Source organism: Myotis daubentonii, chromosome 10, assembly GCF_963259705.1.
Source record: "Myotis daubentonii chromosome 10, mMyoDau2.1, whole genome shotgun sequence".
NCBI lineage: Eukaryota > Metazoa > Chordata > Mammalia > Chiroptera > Vespertilionidae > Myotis > Myotis daubentonii.
The window spans coordinates 30,888,457-30,913,379 of NC_081849.1; the positions used below are offsets into that span (position 1 = coordinate 30,888,457).

The 24,923-nt window shown below is 37.2% G+C and overlaps 1 protein-coding gene across 4 annotated transcripts in view; it reads left to right on the forward strand.

Annotated features, from left to right (window-relative positions):
• The window catches only part of TRIM24 (tripartite motif containing 24), a 121,463-nt gene that overhangs the window by 44,235 nt on the left and 52,305 nt on the right, over window positions 1-24,923 (forward strand). For 3 of the 4 annotated variants that reach the window (XM_059711905.1, XM_059711902.1, XM_059711904.1), the window contains exons 3-6: window positions 11,791-11,938; window positions 13,700-13,832; window positions 19,616-19,732; window positions 22,766-22,880. In XM_059711905.1, the coding sequence (XP_059567888.1) occupies window positions 11,791-11,938; window positions 13,700-13,832; window positions 19,616-19,732; window positions 22,766-22,880 (513 nt within the window). The remainder of the gene's footprint in view (window positions 1-11,790; window positions 11,939-13,699; window positions 13,833-19,615; window positions 19,733-22,765; window positions 22,881-24,923) is intronic. The other variant, XM_059711903.1, reaches the window with a different exon arrangement.

Consider the following 24,923-nt stretch of genomic DNA (forward strand, 5'->3'; position numbering starts at 1 on the left):
TATCATAACACTAGAATGAAAAGAGTTTTCTTTCTCTATTCTTTCGTTAAGCAGGGAAGGTAGGTTAAACATTGATTCTTTCCCTTGCTGCTAATTTTTAAAAAATATATTTATTTTTTGATTTCATGGAGGAAGGGAGAGGATAGAGATAGAAACATCAATGATTAAATCATTGATCAGCTGCCTCCTGCACATCCACTACTGGGGATCGAGCCCGCACTCTGGGTATGTGCCCTGACCTGGAATGGAACCTTGACCTCCCAGTTCATAGGTCAACACTCAACTGCTGAGCCATACTGGCTGGGCTCATTGCTAATTTTTAGAGTAGTGACTTAGTTTCTTAGCATTTCTCAGAGGTGACTCCTGAGTGGTAGGTAGGTGTTCGTGTTTATCATTATAAAGTCATGGATTATTAACATAAAATGTGTTGTAGTTATTCTTATTGGTGCTCAAATTGTGCCATTAGGCAATAGGAGCCTCACATTGATTCCTGAGTCCTCCTGACACAATCACCATAGTCATTGCTGTTTCTCTTGCTTTCTCTTTTGACAAGATACTGGTCATTTTCTGTTCTAGTCCTGGAACCAGCCATTTCTTCTAGGATCCTTGGTTTCTTTTAATCAGGAAAGGTATTTGGAGACCACAATACGGGTGCTAGGATGCTCAACACCATTGGGTTGATCATTTTACTATGTCTTTGAGGAGAATGATTTAATATACTTTTTACTTTAAAAAAGAGAAAGAGAAAATACCTCAGAAGTGTGTATATATAAGTCTAATTTATAATTACCGAGTTTTACCTTTTTTTCTTTTAATCCTCACCCGAGAATATGTTCTCATTGATCTTTACGGAGAGAGGAAGGGAGAGTGGGAAACATCAGTTAGTTGACTCCCATATTCACCCCAGCCTCGGATCAAACCCACAACTTAGATTTGTACCCTGACCAGGAATTGAACCTGAAACCTTTTGGTGTACAGGAAACTGCACCAACCAACTAAGCCACCCAGCCAGGGTGGATTTTACTTTTTTTTATTTTATACTAGAGGCCCAGTGCACAAATTTTGTGCATGGGTGGGATCCCTAGGCCTGGCTGGCAATCAGGGCCAATTGGGGCCAGGCCGATCAGGGCCTGAAGGCCCCGGCAGGGTCAGGAGAGGAGGCGATGGTCACCGGGCGCAGAAGGAACAGATGCTGGATGCTGATGCCACCATCATTGGTGCCCTGCCTCCCCTCCTTCTCCTCCCCTCACCACTGCGCCACCACTGTGGTGGGTGGGCAGTGGGCTGATCAGGGCCTGCTGGCCGGGGGCAGGGATAGGGCATGGGAGGTTGGCCACTGGCCCCGAGGTGGGAGCCAGCCTTTTTGGCTCCCCTGGGAAAGGGGCCACATCTGCTGCCACCCACCCCCAGTTCAGGGCCCAGCCCCGATTGGGCAGTTGGGGCCTGCTGGCCGGGGGGAGGGACCGCGGGAGGGTGGCTGGCCAGGGGAGGTTGGCTATGGGAGTGCACTGACCACCAGGGGGCAGCTCCAGCCTTGAGTGTCTGGTCCCTGGTGGCCAGTACATGTCATAGCGACCAGTCGTTCTGGTTGTTTGGTCGTGTAGATTGCTTAGTTTTTTATATATATAGATTTATCTTACTTCTACAGTACTAGAAATATTGGTCCTTAATTACATTCACATAATTATTTTCCCCAAATATATAAAAATATTAATATATATAGTGATGTGTTCATATATATTAAAATAAATATCAATGTAATACATAAAATATCTGTATAAATAAATATTTACATTATGTATTATAGGTTATATGATAGTTTTGGTACAATCAGAAATCATTTTAATTCATTTTTAATGTTAATTATTTTGTTTTTAATTCTTTTTAAATTAAAAAAATTTTAAATTGTAGTTGACATACTAGTTTCAGGTGTGCACCATAGTGACATTTATGTAACTTACAAAGTGATTACTTTATTAAGTCTCTAACCCATCTGACACCATACATAATTATTAAAGTATTATTGACTACTAGAGGTCCATTGCACGAAGAGATTCGTGCAATAGGCCTTCCCTTCCTCTGGCTGCTGCACCAGTTTTCCTCCAGCACCCAGGACCCAGGCCTTCGCTCTGGCCCGGAGCCTTCTGTCTTCGCTGCTCCAGCCCGGAGCCTTCCATTTTCGCTGCTCCAGCCTGGAGCCTTCCGTCTTCGCTCCACCGCTTCCCACCTACATATGCAAATTAACCGCTGTCTTTGTTGGGTTAATTTGCATACTCTCCTGATTGGCTGGTGTGCGTAGTAGAGGGACGGTCAATTTACATGTTTGTCTATTACTGGGTATGATAGTCTCTATGCAGTACTTTACATCCTGATGCCTATTTTTATAAATGGCAATTTGTAATTTTTAATCATTTCGTATTTTTCATCCAGTTGGCAACCATAACTTTGTTTTCTGTATCTATGGGTTTGTTTCTGTCTTATTTGTTGGTATATTTTGTTTTTGGATATCACATATAAGTGAAATCATATGGTATTTGTCTTTGTCTGGTTTATTTCACTTAGCTTAGTACGCTCTAGGTCCATCATGTTGTCACAAATGGCAAGATTTCAGTCTTTTTTATGATATCCTCACCAATACTTGTTTATTGATTTATTGATAATATACATTCTGACAGGTGTGAGGTGATACCTCATTGTGATTTTAACTTGCATTTCCCTGATGATTAGTGATGGTGAGCATCTTTTCGTATGTCTGTTTGCTATCTGTATGTCCTCTTTAGAGAAGTGTCTATTCAGGCTCTCTGCCCAGTTTTTAATTGGATTGTTTCTTTTGATGTTGAGTTATATGAGTTCCTTATGTAGTTTAGATATTAATCCCTTATCAGATGTATCATCTGTGACTATCTTCTCTCATTAAGTTGTCTTTTTGTTTTGTTGATGGTTTTCTTCAATGTGCAAAAACTTCTTAGTTTGACATAGTCCCATTTGTTTGTTTTATCTTTTAAAAAAATATATATTCTTTTGATTTTAAAGAGAGGAAGGGGGAGCATTATCCCAGTCCTTTGAGGTACTGCTTCCCGGCAATTGTTGACAGTTTGACTCAAATAAACTGACAAAAATTCTTTTTATTTACGAGTCCATTTTATTTATTTATTTTTAATTTTGTTTTATTGCTTAAAGTATTAAAAAGAGTATTACATATGTCCTCTTCCCCACTCCCCTTGACCTACCCCTGGCCTCCCCTACCCCCCAGTGTCTTGTGTCCATTGGTTATGCTTATATGCATGCAAACAAGTCCTTCGGTTGATCTCTTACCACTCCCCTCCTGCCCCTCCAACCCTCCCCGGCCTTCCCTCTTTAGTTTGACAGTCTGTTCGATGCTGTTCTGCCTCTGTATCTATTTTTGTTCATCAGTTTATAATGGTCTTTATTATCCATAAATGAGTGAGATCGTGTGTTATTTTTCTTTCATTGACTGGCTTATTTCACTTAGCATAATGCTCTCCAGTTCCATCCATGCTGTTGCAAATGGTAAGAACTCCTTCTTTTTTACAGGAGGATAGTATTCCATTGTGTAGATGTACCACAGTTTTCTGATCCATTCATCTGCTGATGGGCATTTAGGCTGTTTCCAAATCTTAGCTATGGTAACTTGTGCTGCTATGAACATATGGGTGCATATATCCTTTCTGATTGGTGTTTCTGGTTTCTTGAGATATATTCCTAGAAGTGGGATCACTGGGTCAAATGGGAGTTCCATTTTTAACTTTTTGAGGAAACTCCATACTGTCTTCCATAGTGGCTGCACCAGTCTGTATTCCCACCAGCAGTGCACGAGTGTTCCTTTTTCTCCACATCCTCTCCTGCAATTGTTGTTTGTTGATTTGTTGATGATAGCCACTCTGACAGGTGTGAGATGGTACCTTATTGTTGTTTTGATTTGCATCTCTCAGATGATTAGTGACTTTGAGCATGTTTTCATATGTCTCTTGGCTTTCTAAATGTCCTCTTTTGAAAAGTGTCAATTTAGATCCTTTGCCCATTTTTTAATTGGATTGTTTATCTTCCTTTTGTTAAGTTGTATGAGTTCGCTATAAATGTTGGAGATTAAACCCTTATCGGTGATAACATTGGCTAATATGTTCTCTCATGCAGTGGGCTTTCTTGTTTTCTTAATGATTTCTTTTGCTGTGCAGAAGCTTTTTATTTTGATGTAGTCCCATTTGTTTATTTTCTCTTTAGTTTCAAGTGCCCTAGGAGCTGTATCAGTGAAGAAATTGCTTCGGCATATGTCTGAGATTTTGTTGCCTTTGGATTCCTCTAGAATTTTTATGGTTTCCCGTCTTACATTTAAGTCCTTTATCCACTTTGAGTTTATTTTTGTGTATGGTGTAAGTTGGTGGTCTAGTTTCATTCTTTTGAATGTATCTGTCCAATTTTCCCAGCACCGTTTATTGAAGAGACTCTTTTGACTCCATTGTATGTTCTTGCCTCCTTTGTCAAATATCAATTGAGCATATTGGTTCGGGTTGATTTCTGGGTTCTCTATTCTATTCCATTGATCTATATGTCTGTTCTTGTGCCAGTACCAGGCAGTTTTGAGAACAGTGGCTTTGTAATACAGCTTGATATCTGGTATTGGGATCCCACCTACTTTGTTGTTTTTTCTCAGGATCGCTACAGCTATTCGGGGTCTTTTTTTATTATTATTATTACAGATGAATTTTTGGAGAGTTCGTTCTAGGTCTGTGAAATATGCCGTTGGTATTTTAATGGGGAGTGCGTTGAATTTATATATTGCTTTGGTAGTATAGACATTTTAATGATGTTGATTCTACCAATCCATGAACCTGGTATGTTATTCCATTTGTTTATGTCTTCCTCTATCTCTTTTTTCAATGTCCTATAGTTTTCTGAGTAGAGGTCTTTTACCTCTTAAGCTTATTCCTAGGTATCTTAATTTTTTTGGTGTGATGGTAAATGGGATTGCTTTCTTAGTCTCTCTTTCTGTAAGTTCACTATTGGTGTATAGAAATGCCATAGATTTCTTGGCATTAATTTTGTATCCTGCTACATTGTCAAATTCATTTATTAAGTCTAATAGTTTTTTGATGGAGTCTTTAGTAGGGATTTTTATGTGCAATATCATGTCATCTGCGAATAAGGACAGTTTTACTTTTCCCATTTGGATGCCTTTTATTTCTTCTTCTTCTCTAATCTCAATGGCCAATACTTCCAGTACTATGTCGAACAGGAGTAGTGAAAGTGGGTATCCCTGTCTTGTTCCTGTTCTTAGGGGAAATGGTGTTAGTTTTTGTCCATTGAGTATGATGTTGGCTGTGGGTTTGTCACATATGGCTTTTATTATGTTGAGGTATGATCCTTCTATTCCCACCTTGCTGAGAGTTTTTATCACAAATGGATGTTGGAATTTCTCAAATGCTTTTTCTGCATCAATTGATATGACTATGTGGTTTTTTTCTCTCAATTTGTTTATGTGATGTATCACGTTTATTGATTTACAGATATTGTACCATCCTTGCATCCCTGGGATAAATCCTACTTGGTCATGGTGTATGATCTTTCTGATGTACTGCTGGATCCGATTTGCTAGGATTTTGTTGAGGATTTTGGCATGTATGTTCATGAGAGATATTTGCCTGTAATTCTCTTTCATGTGTTGTCTTTATCTTGTTTTGGTATTAGGGCGATTCTGGCTTCATAGAATGAGCTTGGAAGTGTTCCTTCCTCTTGGATTTTTTGTAGTAGTCTGAGGAGGATAGGTTTTAGTTCTTCCTTGAATGTTTGGTAAAACTCCCCTGTGAAGGCATCTGGCCCCGGGCTTTTGTTTGCTGGAAGCTTTTTGACGACTGCTTCAATTTCTTCCAAAGTTATTGGCCTATTAAGATTTTTAGATTCTTCCTGATTGAGTTTTGGAAGGTTGTATTTTTCTAGGAATATGTCCATTTCCTCCAGGTTTTCTAGTTTGTTGGAGTAGAGTTGTCCATAGTATTTTTTAGCAATCATTTCTATTTCTGTGGGGTCTGTTGTTATTTAGACTCTATCATTTCTGATTTTGTTTATTTGGGTCCTCTCTCTTTGCTTCTTGGTAAGCCTGGCTAGAGGTTCATCAATCTTGTTTATCCTTTCAAAGAACCACTTCTTGGTTTCATTGATCTTTTGTATTGTTTTTTTGGTCTTTATGTCATTTATTTCTGCTCTAATCTTTATTATCTCCTTCCTTCTGCTCACTCTGGGCCTTTCTTGTTGCTCTCTTTCTAATTCTTTGAGTTGTAGAGTTAGATGATTTACTACCATTTATTCTTGTTTTTTGAGGTAGGCCTGTAGAGCTATAAACTTCCCTCTCAGTACTGCTTTCATTGTGTCCCACAGGTTTTGGATTGTTGTGTTTTCATTGTCATTAGTTTCCAGGATGTTTTTAATTTCTTCCTTAATCTCATTGGTAACCCAATCAATCCTATATAATAAAAGGGTAGTATGCAAATTGACTCTAACAGCAGAACAACTGGGAATGACTGGTCACTGTGACACACACTGACAACCACGGGGCAGACGGTCAATGCAGGAGCTTCCCCCTGGTGGTCAGTGCGCTCCCACAGGGGGAGCTCTGCTCAGCCACAAGCCAGGCTGCTGGCTGCCGGCACAGCGGTGGTGGTGGGAGCCTCTCCTTCCTCCTCAGCAGTGCTAAGGATGTCCGACTGCAGCTTAGGCCTGCTTCCCCGCTGGCAAGTGGACATCCCCTGAGGGCTCCTGGGCTGCCAGAGTGATGTCTGACTGCCAGCTTAGGCCCAATCCCCCAGGAGTGGGCCTAAGCAGCAGGTGGACATCCCCTGAGGGGTCCCAGACTGCAGGAGCGCACAGGCCAGGCTAAGGGACCACCCCCCCCCCAGTGCACAAATTTTTGTGCATCGGGCCTCTAGTATTTAATAACATGCTATTCAGCTTCGAAGTGTTTGAGTATTTTGGGTTGTTTATATTGTAGTTTATTTCTACTATTATGCCATGTGATCTGAGAAGATGCTTGGTATGATTTCATCTTCTTGAATTTGGGCAGACTTTGCTTGTGACCCAATATGTGGCCTATTTTTGAAACTGTCCCATGAGCCCTTGAGAAGAATGTATATTCCGTGGCTTTGGGGTGAAATGTTCTGAAGATGTCAATTAAGTCCATCTGATCTAGTGAGTCATTTAGGATTGCTGTTTCTTTGCTGATTTTTTGTCTAGAGGATTTATTCAGTGATGTCAGTGGTGTATTAAATTCCCCTACTATGATTGTATTGTTGTTGTTCTCTCCTTTGATATCTTCCAGGAGTTTTTTTTTTTTTTATGTATTTGGGTGCTCCTGCATTGGATGCATATGTTTGTCAGGGTTATATCCTCTTGTTGTATCGATCACTTTAGTATTATGAAGTGGCCTTCCTTCTCTCTTGTTATGGCCTTCACTTTGAGGTCTATTTTGTCCGATATAAGTATTGGTGCCCCAGCTTTTTTTTTCATTTCCATTTGCCTGAAAGATATTTTTCCATCCCTTCACTTTCAGTCTGTGTCAGTCCCTTATTCTGAGGTGGGTCTCTTGTAGACAGCAAATATATGGGTCATGTTTTTTTTATTCATTTAGCCACTCGATGTCTTTTGATTGGAGCATTTAGTCCATTTACGTTTAAAGTTATTATTGAAAGGTACCTGTTTGTAGCCATTTTTATTTTGTGTGCCTGTTTTCTTTCTTAGCTTTTTATTCTTTTTACACCATACCAAAAATTCTTATAAATGAATAAATGAATGAATGAATGAATGAATGAATGAATAAAATAAAATAAAGAGAAAGGGGTGGAGGGTTAGAAACATTGCTGAGAGAGAAACATTGATCAGCTGCCTCCTACGTGGCCCCTACTGGGTATCGAGCCTACAACCAAGGTACATGCCCTTGACTGGAATTGAATGAAACCCTTCAGTCTGTGGGCCGACACTCTGTCAACTGAGCCAAACCAGTTAGGGCTGTTTTTTTCTTTTGTTTCCCTTGCCCAAGAAGACTTACCCAAAATAATATTACTAAGAGCAATGTTAGAGTTTACTGCCTGTGTTTTCATCTAGGAGTTTTATAGTTTCAGTGTTATTTTTAAATTTTTAATCCATTTTGAGTTTATTCTTTTATATGGTGTGAGAAAGTGGTGTAGTTTCATTCTTTTGCAGATATCAGTCCAGTTTACCCAACATTTATTGAAGAGACTATCTTTACCCCATTCTTGCCTCCTTTGTCATATATTAATTTACCATAAAGATATGGGTTTATTTTGGGGTTCTCTATTCTGTTCCATTGGTCTGTGTGTCTTTTTATTCCAGTACCTACTGTTTGATTACTATAGCCTTGTTGTAATATAGTTTGAGATCAGATAGTATGATACTTTCAGCTTTGTTCCTTTTCAAGATTGCTTTGAGAACAAAGATAAAGTTTGGAATATTATAAGTTAGAGTATGGGCCTTATGGAATGTCAGTTTAAAACATCCGAAGAGGAGATGCTGTTTGTCTTGTGATGGTCTCTGAACCTTTGGCCTTAGAATCTCAGACCTCAGAGGAACAAGAGTAGGCTAGTGATGTTGATATTTCTAGTGCTGGTTTTACAAGTATTGGAAAAACTACAAGCTTGCGCTGTTGCTATGGAAGGAACTGCTGCTTTGTGTGGTGTGCACAGAAATTGCCAGCAAATAGTAAGTCCACTAAGAAGATTAAGTCGTTTCTTCCTCTGGCATTGCTGTACCACCTATTCTTGGAATGTAATGTGAAACCAGCTCATAAAACAAAAATATGGCTTGCTGAGTAAGAGTACTGAAGAATAGAATTGGTGCTGAAAGTAGAAATTATAGAGTTGTGTCTGTCAAAACAGAAAGCAAGAAAGACAGTAAGAATATGTGTATGCACTGGAGATTCTTAATCAAATCGTCATCTTTTAAAGTTACTTGAAGTAAATAATTATTGTCTACATGGCTAAGCCACCCACTTGATAAGACAGGTTCAATTGTTTCATTTTTGGTTTTGATGTTTAAGGATTTAAATTTTTTAATTTGTATAACTACATATAAAACATTTATATAGTTCTAAAGTAAAATCTGTAGCACAGGGTGTGTTCAGATAACTCAGACATCTATCCCCATTTCATCTACCTGACTACCTTGTTTATTCTCTGCCTTATAGAGAATTTCTTTAATGGTTTATCCTTTTATTTTTAATATTATTTATATATAATTTTGAGTAATTTTATGTTTTAACAATATAAGCAAATAAGTCATCCCACCCAAACCCCATCGTTTCTTAAACAAGCAGTGGCATGCTTGCTTTTTCACTTTTCTTTTTAAATTTTACTTTATATAGTACTAGAGATCCCTCCCTAGCCGTATACATAGAGATCCTTTATTCATTTTTGAAGCATTGTGTGGAGACTGTTTTAGGGGGGGCATCCTTATTGAAGTGACAGTTGAAGCTAAGAGAGTGGATGAGACCAATCTCCACATCCAACAAAAATCTACAGAATCAAAGGAAAAAGAGTGGTGGTACGATTCAGGGGCATTCAGACAGATAAGAGGATCTGGAGGTTTCGAGGAATCCAAATGATTTCTAGGAAGTAGGAGTGAGTGGCATCAAATGATGTTAGAAAGGTTGAAGATGATAAGACCTAAAAAAGGGAGGTTTTAGTTAATAGAAATATTGTCCAGGTAACTTGGAATTCGGCTAATGTAAACCACTGACTGAGGAGGAAATTTTTCCATCCTTCAATCACTAATGATATAATCACAACTTATAGGTTGTGTAACTGGAAAAACTATGTACATGGTGTAATCTAAGCTGGAAATATAGGAGCTATCTTCTTTACCTCCCACATGTTGGGTATTCTACAAACCAGTCTGTTTTACTTCTATATATATATAATATACACATATTTTTATGTGTGTGTGCGTGTGTGTGTGCATGCGTGTGTGTATATATGTGTGTGTGTGTGTGTGTGTATATATATATATATATATATATATATATATATATATATATATATATATATATAATTAAAGAGGAAGGGAGAGGAAAGAGAGCTAGAAACATCAACAATGAGAGAGAATCATTCATCAGCTGCCTCCGTCATGCTCCACACCGGGGATCGAGCTCTCACCCCAGGCATATGTCCCGATCAGGAATCAAACCATGACCTTCTGGTTCCTAGGTCGACGCTCAACCACTAAACCACTCCAGCCAGGCTATTTTACTTTCTAAGTCTCCTTATTCATCTCCACTTCCTCTCATTTTCACCTAAACCACTGAAAAAGCCTCCTATTTGTCTCTTTGCTGGAACACTTGCCCCCTTTTTAATCCCATGTCTACAATTGCAGTGGTAGTGTTTTTAAAAATGCATATTTGGCCATTTCACTTACTGCTTAAAAGCTTTTAGGAGACTTCTTTAGTCAGAGACCAAATTGTCTTGTGATCCTGTCTGACCTGGCTGTTGCCTGCTATGTCACCAGCTTCTTTTGCCAGTCTTCCCCTTGATCTCTCCACGTTAGCCATACTACTTTTCTGTCAGCACTTTGAACCTGCTATGGTCTTTTTGCTGGAGGCTTTTGTACATACTGTTCTCTCTGCCTAAAAGGCTTGTCATCAGTAATTGATGACTCAACTTTCATATTTTGGTGCTAATATGATCTCCTTAGAAAAAGCCTTGTCTGAGTAATCTCACCTCTCACTTTTCCCCGTCTCTGCAACCCCACTAAAGTGAAATCAGTTTCCCCAACTGTACGTTGTTAACAGTGTCTCATACCTTTTCTTTTATAGCACTTCTCGGTTTGTAATTATGTATTAGTGTGATTATTCCAGTAATGTTTGTCTCATATATAATCTTCACAACTACTCAGTAAATTCTGTATTACTACCATCATTTTAAACATGAGCATTTTAAACGAGCCTATGTGGCTTGGTTGGGCAGTGTCCTGTGCACCAAAAAGTTGCAGGTTTGATTCTCAGTCAGGGCACATACCTGGGTTTCGGGCTTGATCCCTGGTGCGGGGCATGCAGGAGACAGCCAGTCTATGTTTACCTCTCACATCAATGTTTCTCCTTCTCTCCCCATTTCCCTTCCTCTCTCCCTCAAAATCAATTTAAAAATCTTAAATAAGCATAAGCATTCTAAATAACCTGCCCAAGAGTACTCAGCTGGTAAGTGGGGGAACTGGGATTTGAACCCATATTCCATCTGTGAGACTCGATATCACAAGGGCAGGCACTGTGCTTGCTTTTCCTGATTGTTGTAACCTCAACACTTAGCATAGTGCCTGCAATATTTGCTGTATGGTACTAAGGACAGTGTCCTTGTATTTCCATTTCATATGTTTATAGTTTAAAACATAATATCAGACCCTAGCCAGTTTTATCAGTAGTTAGAGCGTTGGCCCTCAGACTGAAGGGTCCTGGTTTCGATTCTGATCAAGGGCACATACCTTGGTTGCAGGCTCAATCCTGGCCTCAGGTCATGGCATGTGTGGGAGGCAACCAATTGATATTTCTCTCTCTCTGTCTCACCGCCTCCCTTCCACTCTGTCTAAAATTCAGTGGAAAAAATATCCTCGAGTAAGGATTAACAAAACAAAATAAGCATAATGTCAGTTTAAATTTACAAACCCTGTTTAGAAGGTAACTGATAGAGTCAAGTATGGTTGTATCATTTACATATGACTAGTATTGTGACCACCTTTTCATTTTTCTCAAAAATTGATGTGATATGTTTCTTTTAGGTGTGTACAAGCTGTGAGGACAATGCAGAAGCTAATGGGTTTTGTGTAGAGTGTGTTGAATGGCTCTGTAAGACATGCATCAGAGCTCATCAAAGGGTGAAGTTCACAAAAGACCATACTGTGAGGCAGAAAGAGGAAGTATCTCCAGGTAATGGATTAGTTCTTTTAATCTCTTTTTCTCTATTCCTCCCACCATTTTTTTTCCCTTTCTACGCTGACATGTTTTGATACACTTATAAGCAATATCATGTGCTTGGAAAAAAATATTAAATGTGTTTACAAGTTGTGAAGAGAATTGGACAGAAAAATAAGAGGTTATAAACAGACTCTTAAAGAAACGCAAATGGTTGATGAATGTGTCGTTTCCATCTCCGTTATTAAAGAAATGCACCTAAAGATTGTGAAATATTTCTTTTTTAAATAAAATTGGTGAAGGTTAAAAATACTGAGAAAATCTTATTAGTAAGCTAATAGTCTACCTGAATAGGAGTACAAATTGGTACAGTTTTTTGGAGTACTGTTTAATTATGTATATATAAATTACCGTTTGGCCCAACAAGTCTATTACTAGGAATTTGTCTTACAGAAACATTCAATGACTTTTACATTTCATTTGTTTGTTTCAACACTAACACACAATATTGAAAAATGAGAAACATTTAAATGACCACTACCAGGTAGTATATCCTTTTGATGGAATACTGTCTATATATACAAAAGCCTAAGCGACTGTCCAACTGGTAGCTATGACGCGCTCTGACTACCACGGGGCAGACGCTCAACGCTGAGCAACAGCAACTTTGCAGAGTGCCCTCTTGCACTCCAGATCCCCTCAAGGGATTTCAGACTGTCGGTTTTGGCCCAATCCCCTCAGGCCAGGCCGAGGGACCCACCTGCTGGAGGGACCCTGCTCACTCCACAGATGCCCTTGGAGCCCTGCCACTGCCCCAAGTGCAGCCGGCTGGGGAGGGACAGCAGGAGGTTGGCTCCAGGGCATATCCAGCCCATCTTGCCCAGTCCTGCCCTGCCAGCCACCTTCTAATTAATTTCCTTTCAGTGTGCATGAATCTGTGCACTGGGCCTCTAGTATAGTTAATAAATACATAGATGTATTTACTAACATAGAAAGATAGCTAACATAGAGGTAAGTGGGGGGGAAAAAACAGTTTACAAGACAATAAGTATAGTGCTATTTTTTAAATTTTGTAAAACAAAATACTAATATATATAGTTATGTAGAAAAACAGTCAAAGGAACACATACCAGGTTATTAATATTGATTATCTCTGAAGGTGAGATTATTTCTGAAATGTTTGGATTTTACTTTAAATTATTAGATAACTGTTTAATTAATCATATTTATTTGTATTCTGATTTTTTCCATTTAACATTATAGTAAGTATTGCCCAATTTTATTCCTATTCTGGTTAACTATTGTAAAGTTACACGGATGACTGTATAATAGTGAAAACTTTATAATTACTTGTGTTGATGGGTATCATTTGTTAGTATTTTTGCAAAAGTGGTGAAATTTCTTTTTTTTAAACTACATCTTTATTATATTTTCTGAATTGCATTTTTAAAAATGTCCCCCTGTACATGGAATAAAAAAAATCAAATTGGTTCACACTCACTTATCTGGGCCATTAAGACTTTTTAATTTTATAAAGCATATTTTTAACCACATTTTTTTCTGAATTATAATTGGAATTTACACATTGGAAAGTGAAGAGCTCATTTATATTTTCCTTCTGAAATGCCAAGAATAACATTTTAACAGATGTAAAACCTAGAAGTAGTGATGTTGTTGATTAAATTGTTTGTAGTTCTTTTATATCTCAGTAGAATCTAATCATTTACTATTCAATTACGTTAAATTTCCTTTTTTTGGCTCTCATTGTTTCTCCAGAAGCAGTTGGTGTGACCAGTCAGCGACCAGTATTTTGTCCCTTTCATAAGAAGGAGCAGCTAAAGCTTTATTGTGAAACATGCGACAAACTGACATGTCGGGATTGCCAGTTATTAGAACATAAAGAGCATAGGTACCGACATCTTTCATTATATACATTGATTTGTAATATAGCTTTATGAAAGTAGAGGACTGCTGGCACCCAACCAAATGGCAGTCTGCAGATAATGTTTTGTTTGGCCTATTCAGGAACTAGAGGCCTGTTGCATGAAATTCATGCACTGGGATGTGGGGGGCAGGAGGGGCCCCTCAGCTCAGCCTGCACCTTCTCGCAGTCCGGGAGCCCTTGGGGGATGTCTGACTGCTGCAGAGGCGGGAGAGTCTCCTGCCACTGCTGCTGCATTCGCCAGCCGTGAGCCTGGCTTCTGGCTCCCTGTGGGAGCGCACTGATCACCATGGGGCAGATCCTGCGTTGAGCATCTACCCCCTGGTGGTTAGTGCACATCATAGTGACTGGTTGACTGGTTGATTATCTGCCCACTGGGGTCAGAGTACATCATAGGGACTGGTCGACCATCTGATCGTCTGCCCCCTGGTGGTCAGTGCATGTCATAGCGAGTGGTTGAGCAATCTTAGCATTCATTAGCATATTACGCTTTGATTGGTTGAACGGACGACCGCACACTTGGCATATTAGGCTTTTATCATATAGGATATTTCAACTTTGGCACGATTGACATTTTGCGCCAGAGATAATTCTTTGGGGGCTGTTCGATGCTTTATGTGGTATTTAGCTGCATCTCTGACCTCTATTCACTAGATTCCAGTAGCATCCACCCAGTTGTCACAACTGAAAATGCATTGTCCTGGGAGCAAGATCACCCTGAACTAAGAACCACTAGCCCCCACATATTGTTTTACTTATTTTATTTTTTTAATTTTTATATATTTTTATTTCAGAGAAGAAGGGAAAGGGAGTGAGATAGAAAAACATCAATAATGAGAGAAAATCATTGATCAGCTGCCTCCTGCACGCCCCCTATTGGGGATTGAGCCCAAAACCCCAGGTATGTGCCCTTGACGGGGAATCAAACCATGACCTGCTGGTTCATAGGTTGATGCTCAACCACTGAGCCATGCTGGCTGGGCTAAAGTACACTTTAGACAGAAGAAAAATGGGAGATGATGTGTGGCAGAATAAAAGCAGTTAAAATAAGCATTTGTAAATCTGAATAAATATTGACTTAGAAAGCAATAAAAATATCTAGTTGGTTTGCATTATGTGTGTTGTATATCACACAGCAGACATGTTAGGACAGTGGTCGGCAAACTCATTTTAGTCAACAGAGCCAAATATCAACAGTGCAACAATTGAAATTTCTTTTGAGAGCCAAATTTTTTAAACTTAAACTATATAGGTAGGTACATTGTTATTAACTTAATTAGGGTACTCCTAAGGCTTAGGAAGAACCACACTCAAGGGGCCAAAGAGCCACATGTGGCTCCCGAGCCGCAGTTTGCCAACCACGGTGTTAGGAGGATGTAGAGTTCATGGTCTAAGGCTTATGAATAATTTAGGATGGAGGGTAAAAATATAAAAATCAATATTAGGTGATAAGTCAAGATCTGTGTTGTGTAATATCTGGAGTAGTCACTGAAAGAATAGTAAAAGTATTTTTTGGGGGGAGAATAGAATAATTAATCAGTCTAAACACAGGTCAAAGAAAGAAAAAGCAACAAAGAGCAGATTAAATAAGAACTTGATAGATTTATAAATGTATTGTAATTATAATAAATGTAAATAGATAAAATGTTCAAAATATTTCAGGCTGGATAAGAAGAAAATAGAAAGTCTGTTGCTTTTTATAAGAGAAACATCTAAAACCTGAGTATATAAAAAGGATAGGTAAAGATGTGCCATACAAACACCAACCAAAGGCAAGTTGGCATAGCAAAATGCATTGAGATAAAGGGGGAAACTTTATAATGAAAAATGGTTTTCTTAATCTAAAAGATACAACAGTTCTAAATTTATGCCCTTTAAAATATATAGAGAAAAAGAAAATAATAAAAAGAAAAATATGTAAAGAAAAATAACAACTTAGAACAAGTAAACAAATCTACAGTTAGAGTGGGAAATTTAACATCTCAATAATTGACAAAACAAGCACACTAAAAATAAGGATTTTTCCATAAAATTCAAATAACAATTAATAAATAACCTCATGGACATTAAGAAATACTGTACCCAATACACATTCTTTTCAAACATAAATAGGAAGAATTTAATCATGCCAGAGCAGTCTTAAATTTCAAAGGATTAAAATCATATAAAGTCTTGTGTAAACTCTGCAGTTAATCTGGAAAATAATAATAGATGAGAAAAATCTCCAAATATTTGAAAATGAAGGAATACAGTTCACATGAAAACAAAATGTAATGATGTATTATCCTGGATGGTATCCTGGATTAGAGGGAGAAGAAATTATAGAGGACATTAGTGAGACAAATGACATAATTGGTATATGGTCTGTAGATTAGATGGAAGTATTATCTCAATGTCAATTTTCCTATAGTTATGGGTAAACAATAGAAGATCCTTTTGAGGAAATGGCATACTAATTATTCAGGAATTAAAGGGCTGTTGAGGAGGCAATATTTGAAAAACTAAGCAGTGTTAAAGGTATATGTGAGAACTCTGTACTATTGCAAATTTATCTTTAAAATTATTTCAAAATTAGTTAATAAAGTGTAAAAAAAGAAATCCTGATATAGTATACTAGAAAATATTTTTATCTGAATGATAATGAAAATATTTCTGCAATATACTGCTAAAACCATGATTAGAAAGAAATATACAATTGCATATATTAAATAGGATTGAAAAATGAATGTGTTAAACATTTATCTCAAGTTAGAATGAGTAAATTAAACCTTAAGTAAGTGGGGAAAGGGATATAATAAAGACAAGTGCAGAAATTAATGAAATAGTTAAAGCCAAAAATTGGATCTTTCAGAAAGACTAGTAAAATTACCAAATCTTTTTATGAGTGATTAAGAAGGGAGCAGGCCCAAATAATAGGAATAAGGGGGTATTTTGTAAAGGAATTAAAAAATATAAAAGGATATCTGTAAAAATGGGAGATATCTGTAATACTATCAATAGTAAAAAATATATTTAAAAAATTAAAAAGGATATCTGTCAATAGAAAATTTTTACATGAAATGGGATAATTCTTAGAAAGTACAGCTTACCAAAACTAGTACAAAAAAACAAAGAAATGCCGAAACCGGTTTGGCTCAGTGGATGGAGCGTCGGCCTGTGGACTGAGGGGTCCCGGGTTCGATTCTGATCGGGGGCATGTGCCTGGGTTGCGGGCACATCCCCAGTGGGAGATGTGCAGGGGGCAGCTGATCGATGTTTTTCTCTCATCGATGTTTCTGGCTCTCTATCTCTCTCCCTTCTTCTCTGTGAAAAATCAATAAAATATATTTAAAAACAAAACAAAAACAAAAACAAAGAAAATTAGATTAGTCCTTCAATTTCATGTAAATCCATGATTTATAATTTTCCCATAAAGTAAAATACAAATCCAGGTAAACTTCACTGATTATGAGGAGTAAAAATAGAAAATTACAGAGCGGTCTCACCCATGAGATGAACCTAAAAATTCTAAGCAGTTGTAAAGTATATTATTGTCTACCCACTACGCTGTACACCTGAAACTAATACAAAATAATATTGAATGTAAACTGTAATCTATACTAATAAAAGGGTAATATGCTAATTAGACCAGGCCGACGGGCCATCTTCCGGACAAAGCCATGTCATGGGGACCCAGGCAGAGGCAGCTAGGGCCGATCAGGCCAGCAGGGGAGAGCAGTTAGGGGCAAGATCAGGCTGGCAGGGGAGGGCTGTTGGGGGCATTAGGCAGGCAGGTGAGTGGTTAGGAGCCAGTGGTTCTGGATTGCGAGAGGGATGTCTGACTGCCGGTTTAGGTCCAATCGTGGGGAATCAGTCCTAAACTGGCAGTCAGACATCCCCCTAGGGGTCCCGGATTGGAAAGGGTGCAGGCCGGGCTGAGGGACACTCCCCATGCATGAATTTCGTGCACTGGGCCTCTAGTTGAATAACAAAATTCTAAGAGATAAATTGGGAAACCAAATTCAGTAGTATTATGATTTTTGGATAATGTAATCACAACCAAGTTGGCCTTATTAGTAATACAAAGTTTATTTAACATCTGAAAATCATCATGTAATTCATATGTTTAAAGAATAAAGGAAAAATTATATAACCATCTCAGTAGAGGCAGAAGAAACATTAAATTAAAAATATAACCCATGATTGCCCTGGCTGGTGTGGCTAGGTAGAGCATCGTCCTGTGCACCAAAAGGTCACCAGTTCAATACCCAGTCATGGCACATGCTCAGGTTGCAGGTTCTGTCCCATCAGGGTGCATACAGAGGCAATCGATAGATGTTTCTCCCTCTAACTTCCTCTTTCTCTAAAATCAATATGAAAACATTTAAGCATGTATGTGTGTGTGTGTGTGTGTGTGTGTGTATGTGTGTATATCTTAGCAAACTAGGAATAAAAGGAAATTTCTCAAACCTGCTAAAGATTATGAAAAGAACTAGTAAACATCATAAATAGAATATTCAAAGTTTTTACTTTGAGTTTAGGAAGAAGATAAAGATGACCATTTTGACCATTTCATTCAACATTACACTGTATTAGGATCCCAAACAGCGTAGTAATGAAAAAAAGTTTAAAATAAAAATCTTGTTACCTAAGAAGGAATTTAAACTGTCATTGTTTACAAATATGATTATGTACAAAGGAAATGGAATGAAATTATCTGTTTTCTTTTTTTCTAACTTTGACCACCCTCTTTTTATTTAATTTAATTATACTTTCAAATTACATTACGTAAAGTACTGTATTTATACATTTTATGAAAAACTTCCAATGAAAATCTTCATATGTATCATTTACATCATTGTCTTTCTCTCAAGATACTCTTGAGTCATCTTATTTGTCAGAGGCTATCATCTTCATTTCTAAGTTAAATATTTTAAAAGGGCTTATTATTTAAAAATGATCTTCAAAATGTTTATAAGCATCAAACTTTCATAATTATGAAATTGTAAAATAGTTAAATCTGCCTAAATATTTGTTATTACTTTTTGGCCAAGTGAGCTCTGTAATCCTCTAAAACCGTGATAATACATGTGTGTCTCCCAAATTTTCAAAATAATTTAAAGAGTGTCCTTGAATAATATCTGTAAAGACTCCCCTTTCCTTTTCTTTTTCTTTTTTTTAAAATCCTCACCCAAGGATATTTTCCATTGATTTTTAGAGAGTGTGGAAGAGAGAGAGGGAAATACAGGGAGAAATATCGATGTGCGAGAAACACATTGATTGGTTGCCTCCTGCATGTGCCCTGACCATGGCCCAGGCCAGGGAGGAACCTGCAACCTAGGTACGTACCCTGACCTGAATCAAACCTGGGACCCTTCCGTCCACAGGCCAATGCTCTATCCACTGAGCAAAACCAGCCAGGGCTAGACTCCCTCTTTCTTCAGGGATAATTTCCACAGAGGGAAAATTTACCTTATAGGGATATATAGAGTGCCCCCCCCACCCACCCACAAGTGTATACACACTTTAACTGCTGATAGCTCAATTTTGACAATGAAATGTATTTTAATTAATACTGCCTTTGTAATTATTCAAAGTGTGTGTATACATTTTTTGGGGGTCACCTATATTTTGTATTTTAACTAATTGTTTATATTCTTTATACTCTTATTATCTTAAATAGTTTTCTATTATTTCTTTGCTTTGGGGCTTTTCCTCATTTTACACAGATTAATTCATGTGCTAATTGAATTATTTATTTATTTCTTCAGATATCAATTTATAGAAGAAGCTTTTCAGAATCAGAAAGTGATTATAGATACACTAATCACCAAATTGATGGAAAAAACAAAGTACATCAAATTCACAGGAAATCAGATCCAGAACAGGTAAATTTTCATTTATGGTATTATAATAAATCATCTTTATATAATGTGTTAAGTATACTCACTTTTAGAACATTTTATTTAACTCATGGTGAAATAGATCTAAGTAAGCTGCCAGATGACTCGAATAACAGAGTTAATAAGACTTCTACAAAATTTTGGATTTCTGGAAAGTTTGGGTTTGAAAGCATCTTTTCAGCCATGAAATTTAAAATTATTTTGATGACACACTGCATTTATAGCAGTTCACTTAAGTTATCGATAATTCATCATTATCAGTGTTTTTTAATTTTAAAGACATACCAGGATTTTAAAGATAAAATCAACTGTTTTTGCTAGTGTAAAATATTTTAACACTTGATTATATACATAAATGCTATTTTAAGAATTGCTAAACTTTGAGATAACCCCTCTGGGCTGTTATCTTAACTGCAATGAATTGGAGACATTTGGACCAGGAGACAGGGATTGTTACACTGTTTCACACACCTTTTATTCCTTGTCAGGTACAATATTACAGTTTCTACATATTATCTATTATGTTTTTGTCTTCCATTTGTCCAAGGCTCCTGTCTCACAATTCAGTGATTGGTGGAGGAAACCACTGGCCTCTGTGGGGAAGAGGGAGTTTGTCTAGCTCCCCCTTTTTTTTAATCCCATTTGGGGCACACACTGACATTTTGTAACCTTTACAACCCTATGAAATTCCGTATCCCCTTTCTTTTAACGTGTCTGCCTAAACAGATCAAGAAATGCTTATTAGAAAGAGCTGGATAAGAGAGGCCTTACAGGGGATTTGAGTGCTGTTCTCAGAAAATTTTGTAAGGCTTTTGTGGTTCATCTTCCATAAGAGCAATCATAAACAGTTATTCTTATAATTTTGGAACAGGACTAGGGTTGGGCATTTTGGAATTTTTTTCAAGGAATTCCTTGATTTAAAAAAAAAAATTCTTCAATATAAGTTAACTTTTTTTGGTGTCCCATTATTAGTAGTATAGCTAGTCATTATATATTGTGGTAGTAACAGTTTTAGTGTGTCAGTTTTTACTATTCTGATCAGCTCTCATTTCATTTTACCTTTCTCTTTCACATAACTATAGTTAACCAAAAACGATTTCCCTTACCATATTTTAATCACAATACTGTACTTTTCCAAGTAGAATAATTGGTGAATTGGTGGGTTAAAAATATTTTGTAACTGAGTAATTGAAAACTTGTAGTTAATATTTATAGAACTAGAGGCCCGGTGCACAAAATTTGTGCACTGGGGGGTAGGGGTGTCCCTCAGCCCGGCCTGCACCCTCTCCAATCTGAGACCCCTTGGGGGATGTCCGACTGCCCATTTAGGCCCGATCCCATAACTAAACGGGCAGTCGGACATCCCTCTCAAAATCCAGGACTGCTGGCTCCCAACCACTCGCCTGCCTGCCTGCCTGCCTGCCTGCCTGCCTGATTGCCCCTTACCGCTTCTGCCTACCAGCCTGATCACCCCCGAACCACTCCCCTGCCAGCCTGATCAACACCTAACTGCTCCCCTGCCAGCCCCATCACCCCCAACTGCCCTCCCATGCTGGCCTGGTCTCCCCTAACTCTCCACCCCTGCTGGCCTGATCACCCACAACTGCCAGCCATCTTGTGGCTGTGGGTGCCGCCATCTTTGAGGGCAGGGCAGTCAATTAGCATATTCCCTCTTTATTAGATAGGCTAAGGAGAGAGAATGATAGTCATTTCTACAATCTAGTAGCAAATGGTAGCAATTTTTAAGATAACTTTATGTGAAAGATCCACCCTTGGTGAAGTTTACCATTTTGACTTTTTTCTTATTCTTTCACAATATATACAGTATTTCCTTTTTTTTAAAATTGACATATGGATGTCCATTTGCTCCAACTCCCATTTGTTGACAAAACTCTTCTGTTGCTACTGAATTGCCTTGGCACCTTTGTAGAATATCAGTTGACCATGTATGTGTGAAAATTTCTAGACTTAAAATTAGTGTGAATTATCCAAATTTGGTGGGCTTTTATTTTTTTAGTGTTTTGGTTTTTGAATTGGAAAAATTAAAGAATCTTTGGATTAGGTGTTAATTGCTTATATCTTTATTTGCCTACCTGATTATAGGAGGATTAAATTTACTAGACTGACTTACTTGACCATTCATTTTCACACATGTGCAAACATGGTACTGGTTGCCCCTTTTTTATCCTGTCCTACAATCACGAGGATTTATATTAGTTTTTTTGATCCTCTAGCCAATATTGATGTTAAATAATTATCTTGAAGATTTTCCAACAGAGAACAAAATCTCTGCCTTTTTAGTCTTGGAAGGTAACTATGGGAGAAACAGAAGGAAAGAAGCTTTTTATTTCTCTTATAATATTCAGTGGGTTCCCCATCATTATTCTCTGCTTCTGTAAGATATTCTGGTGTAATGCTATGTATTTTCTTTCTGTATTTGATCTCCATGAAAACAGCATTTCCATTTTTTCTAATCAAAGGAAAAACCATATTTGGTGGTTGATTAAACATAAAGTAGTTATTTGGCTGCTTATTTAAAGACAAATGTGTTATTAAAAGTAACAAACTACTATTGTCTTTTTTATTCTTCTATTCAGGTATAATGGGTACTGTAGTAGTTCACATGACTAAATAAAAGTGACACATTTACCCTTTCCTACTTCTTAGTTGCAGTGAATAAAATAGAACTCTTTTAGATTCATGGTTTTCTTTATCATCTTTTTAGGCTGAGTATTGATTTTCCTGGGTGTCACCATAATCTTTCCAAAACATATTTTCTTAAAATGCTTTTTATGCATTTTGATTTTAAGGTTGAATTAAATGACTATGTCTTTCAGAAGAATAGGATTTCTGCTGTATTGTTTTCAAGAAAGTCAATTTAAACTGAAGCATCCTAGAAATAGCTGAGCTTTTAAGTGCTGAAAACATTTTGGTCTAATTTAGACCTTAAAAAATCAATTTTAAATATTGTAAAACAATTTTCCTGCCTTATATTTCCCCTCTTCATTTAATTTTCAGGATAATTGAAGTAAATCAAAATCAAAAGCAAGTGGAACAAGATATTAAAGTTGCTATTTTTACATTGATGGTAGAAATAAATAAAAAAGGAAAAGCTCTACTGCATCAGCTTGAGGTAAGTTACTGTTAATGCAGCATACTAGTATGATTTAATAGAATTTCATATGTATTTGCGAATTTGAAATCAAAGCCTTTTTCTTATAATTGTTTTATGATTCAGTAGTATTTCTTCTCTAGTCCCATGTTTTCCTTTGCCAGGTTCTGCATTGTCAAGCTGATGATTTATGGCTTTATAAAACAGTAGGAATGTCTTTTTTTTTTTTTTTATGTCAATCTTTATAGTACTGTAGCCTGAAAAATTAGAGTGAATCTACATTAAGAAAGTTTAACTGAGGGCAAATATGAATGGGTGTGTTATTTAATAGCATATATGCGGTTGATGCCCATATATGCTATATGGGATTTCCAGAACTTGGCTATTTATAGGAAGGATAGAAAATACATTTATTTTGGTATATCCAGTAATAATTTTTTAAACCAAATTATATCATGATGTTAGTTTTGTTTTTTTGTTAATCCTCACCTGAGGATATTTTTCCCATTGATTTTTAGAGAGAATAGAGGGGAGGGAGGGAGGGAGGGAGGGAGAGAGAGAGAGAGAGAGAGAGGGAGAGAGAGAGAGAGAGAAAGAGAGAAACATTGATGTGAGAGAGTCACATTGGTTGGTTGCTTCCTGCACAAGGCCCGACATGGGCAGGGATCGAACCTGCAACCCAGGTACGTGCCCTTGACCAGGACCCTGGTGTGCTGGCCAGTGCTCTAACCACTGCACACACAGGCCAGAGTTATGATTTTTTATAGATTATAATTCTTTATTATATTTCAGTTGATTTCCAAATAAAATAATTCTGAACAAAAAAATTGAAGCATTTTTGAGCTTTTGACATACCCTTTAAGGTAAATGTAGATAACTGAATTATTAGAAACTTTTTGTGTGAAGTATTTTAAAAACTCAATTTGAAGATCTAATTGGCTACATTAAACAATTCATGGATCCGCAGCTTCCCACCTAGCAAGTAGGTTGATACTCCCACTAGGAATTTTGTTAATTATTATTATTTACTCCAGAGTGTGTAACATAATGCCTTGCTTGCAGGAGAAACTCTGTAAATATTGAAGAGATGAATCATTTTAGAGATTCATTGAAGTGACAGTTTTGCATCACCAAAGGGTTGGAGTGCAATTAAACAAAATTTTGGAAAGATACAGTAATTAGCTATGTTTAGTTCTCAACTATATACATTTAACCTTATGAGATATTAGGTAAAAGGAGGTGCCTCCTGCCCTTAACATTTTATAGTGTTAATTACTAAAGCCAGGGCATTTTGGATAGTTGTTTCCCACTGAAGATAAGAAAGATACTACTATCTTCATCAGCTGTTTTATGTTCCTGAAGGTCAAGATCCAAATTCACTGCTTGACTTCAAATATATGGAGGTTACAACTTCTATATGGTATATTAACATATTAATTGCATGATATTTTAGAATTTTTTAGTATATTGATACAGAAGGAATTCACAGTAAAGAAGCTATTGAGAATGAGAAAAGAGTAAAAGAATTGTCATGTTTGAAGATTAGAAAAAAACTACTAGAAATAATTTAGTTCAACATCTTTTTGTTGTTGTTAATCCTCACCCAAGGATATTTTTCCATTGCATGTACCCTGATCAGAGCTGGGGGATCAAGCCTGTAACTGAAGTACATGCCCTTGACCCTTCATTCCTCAGGCCGACGCTCTATGCACTGAACCAAACCGGCCAGAGCCAACATCTTTATTTTATAGTTGACAAAACTATAAGGTCTTTGTTAGAAAGTTTTGTCCCCTGCAAAGCAAGGCCACTACCATGGTTTAGCAACCATACTGGAAACAAAGACTAAAATAATACTTTATTCTTTTATAATCAAATACTTATTTAGTGAAGAATTAGTCTGTCCAGGAAGAATCGGACCTTATTTACAGTAACTATTTTTTCAAGGTTCTCTGTTTCTGTTTTAATAGCTGCATTTAAACAATTTAAAATGTTTTCAAAGCTCTGCTTAAAATAAAAAGTGACTTCAAATTGTTTTCTCAGAGCTCAGTAGTGGCTGTGGTTGTT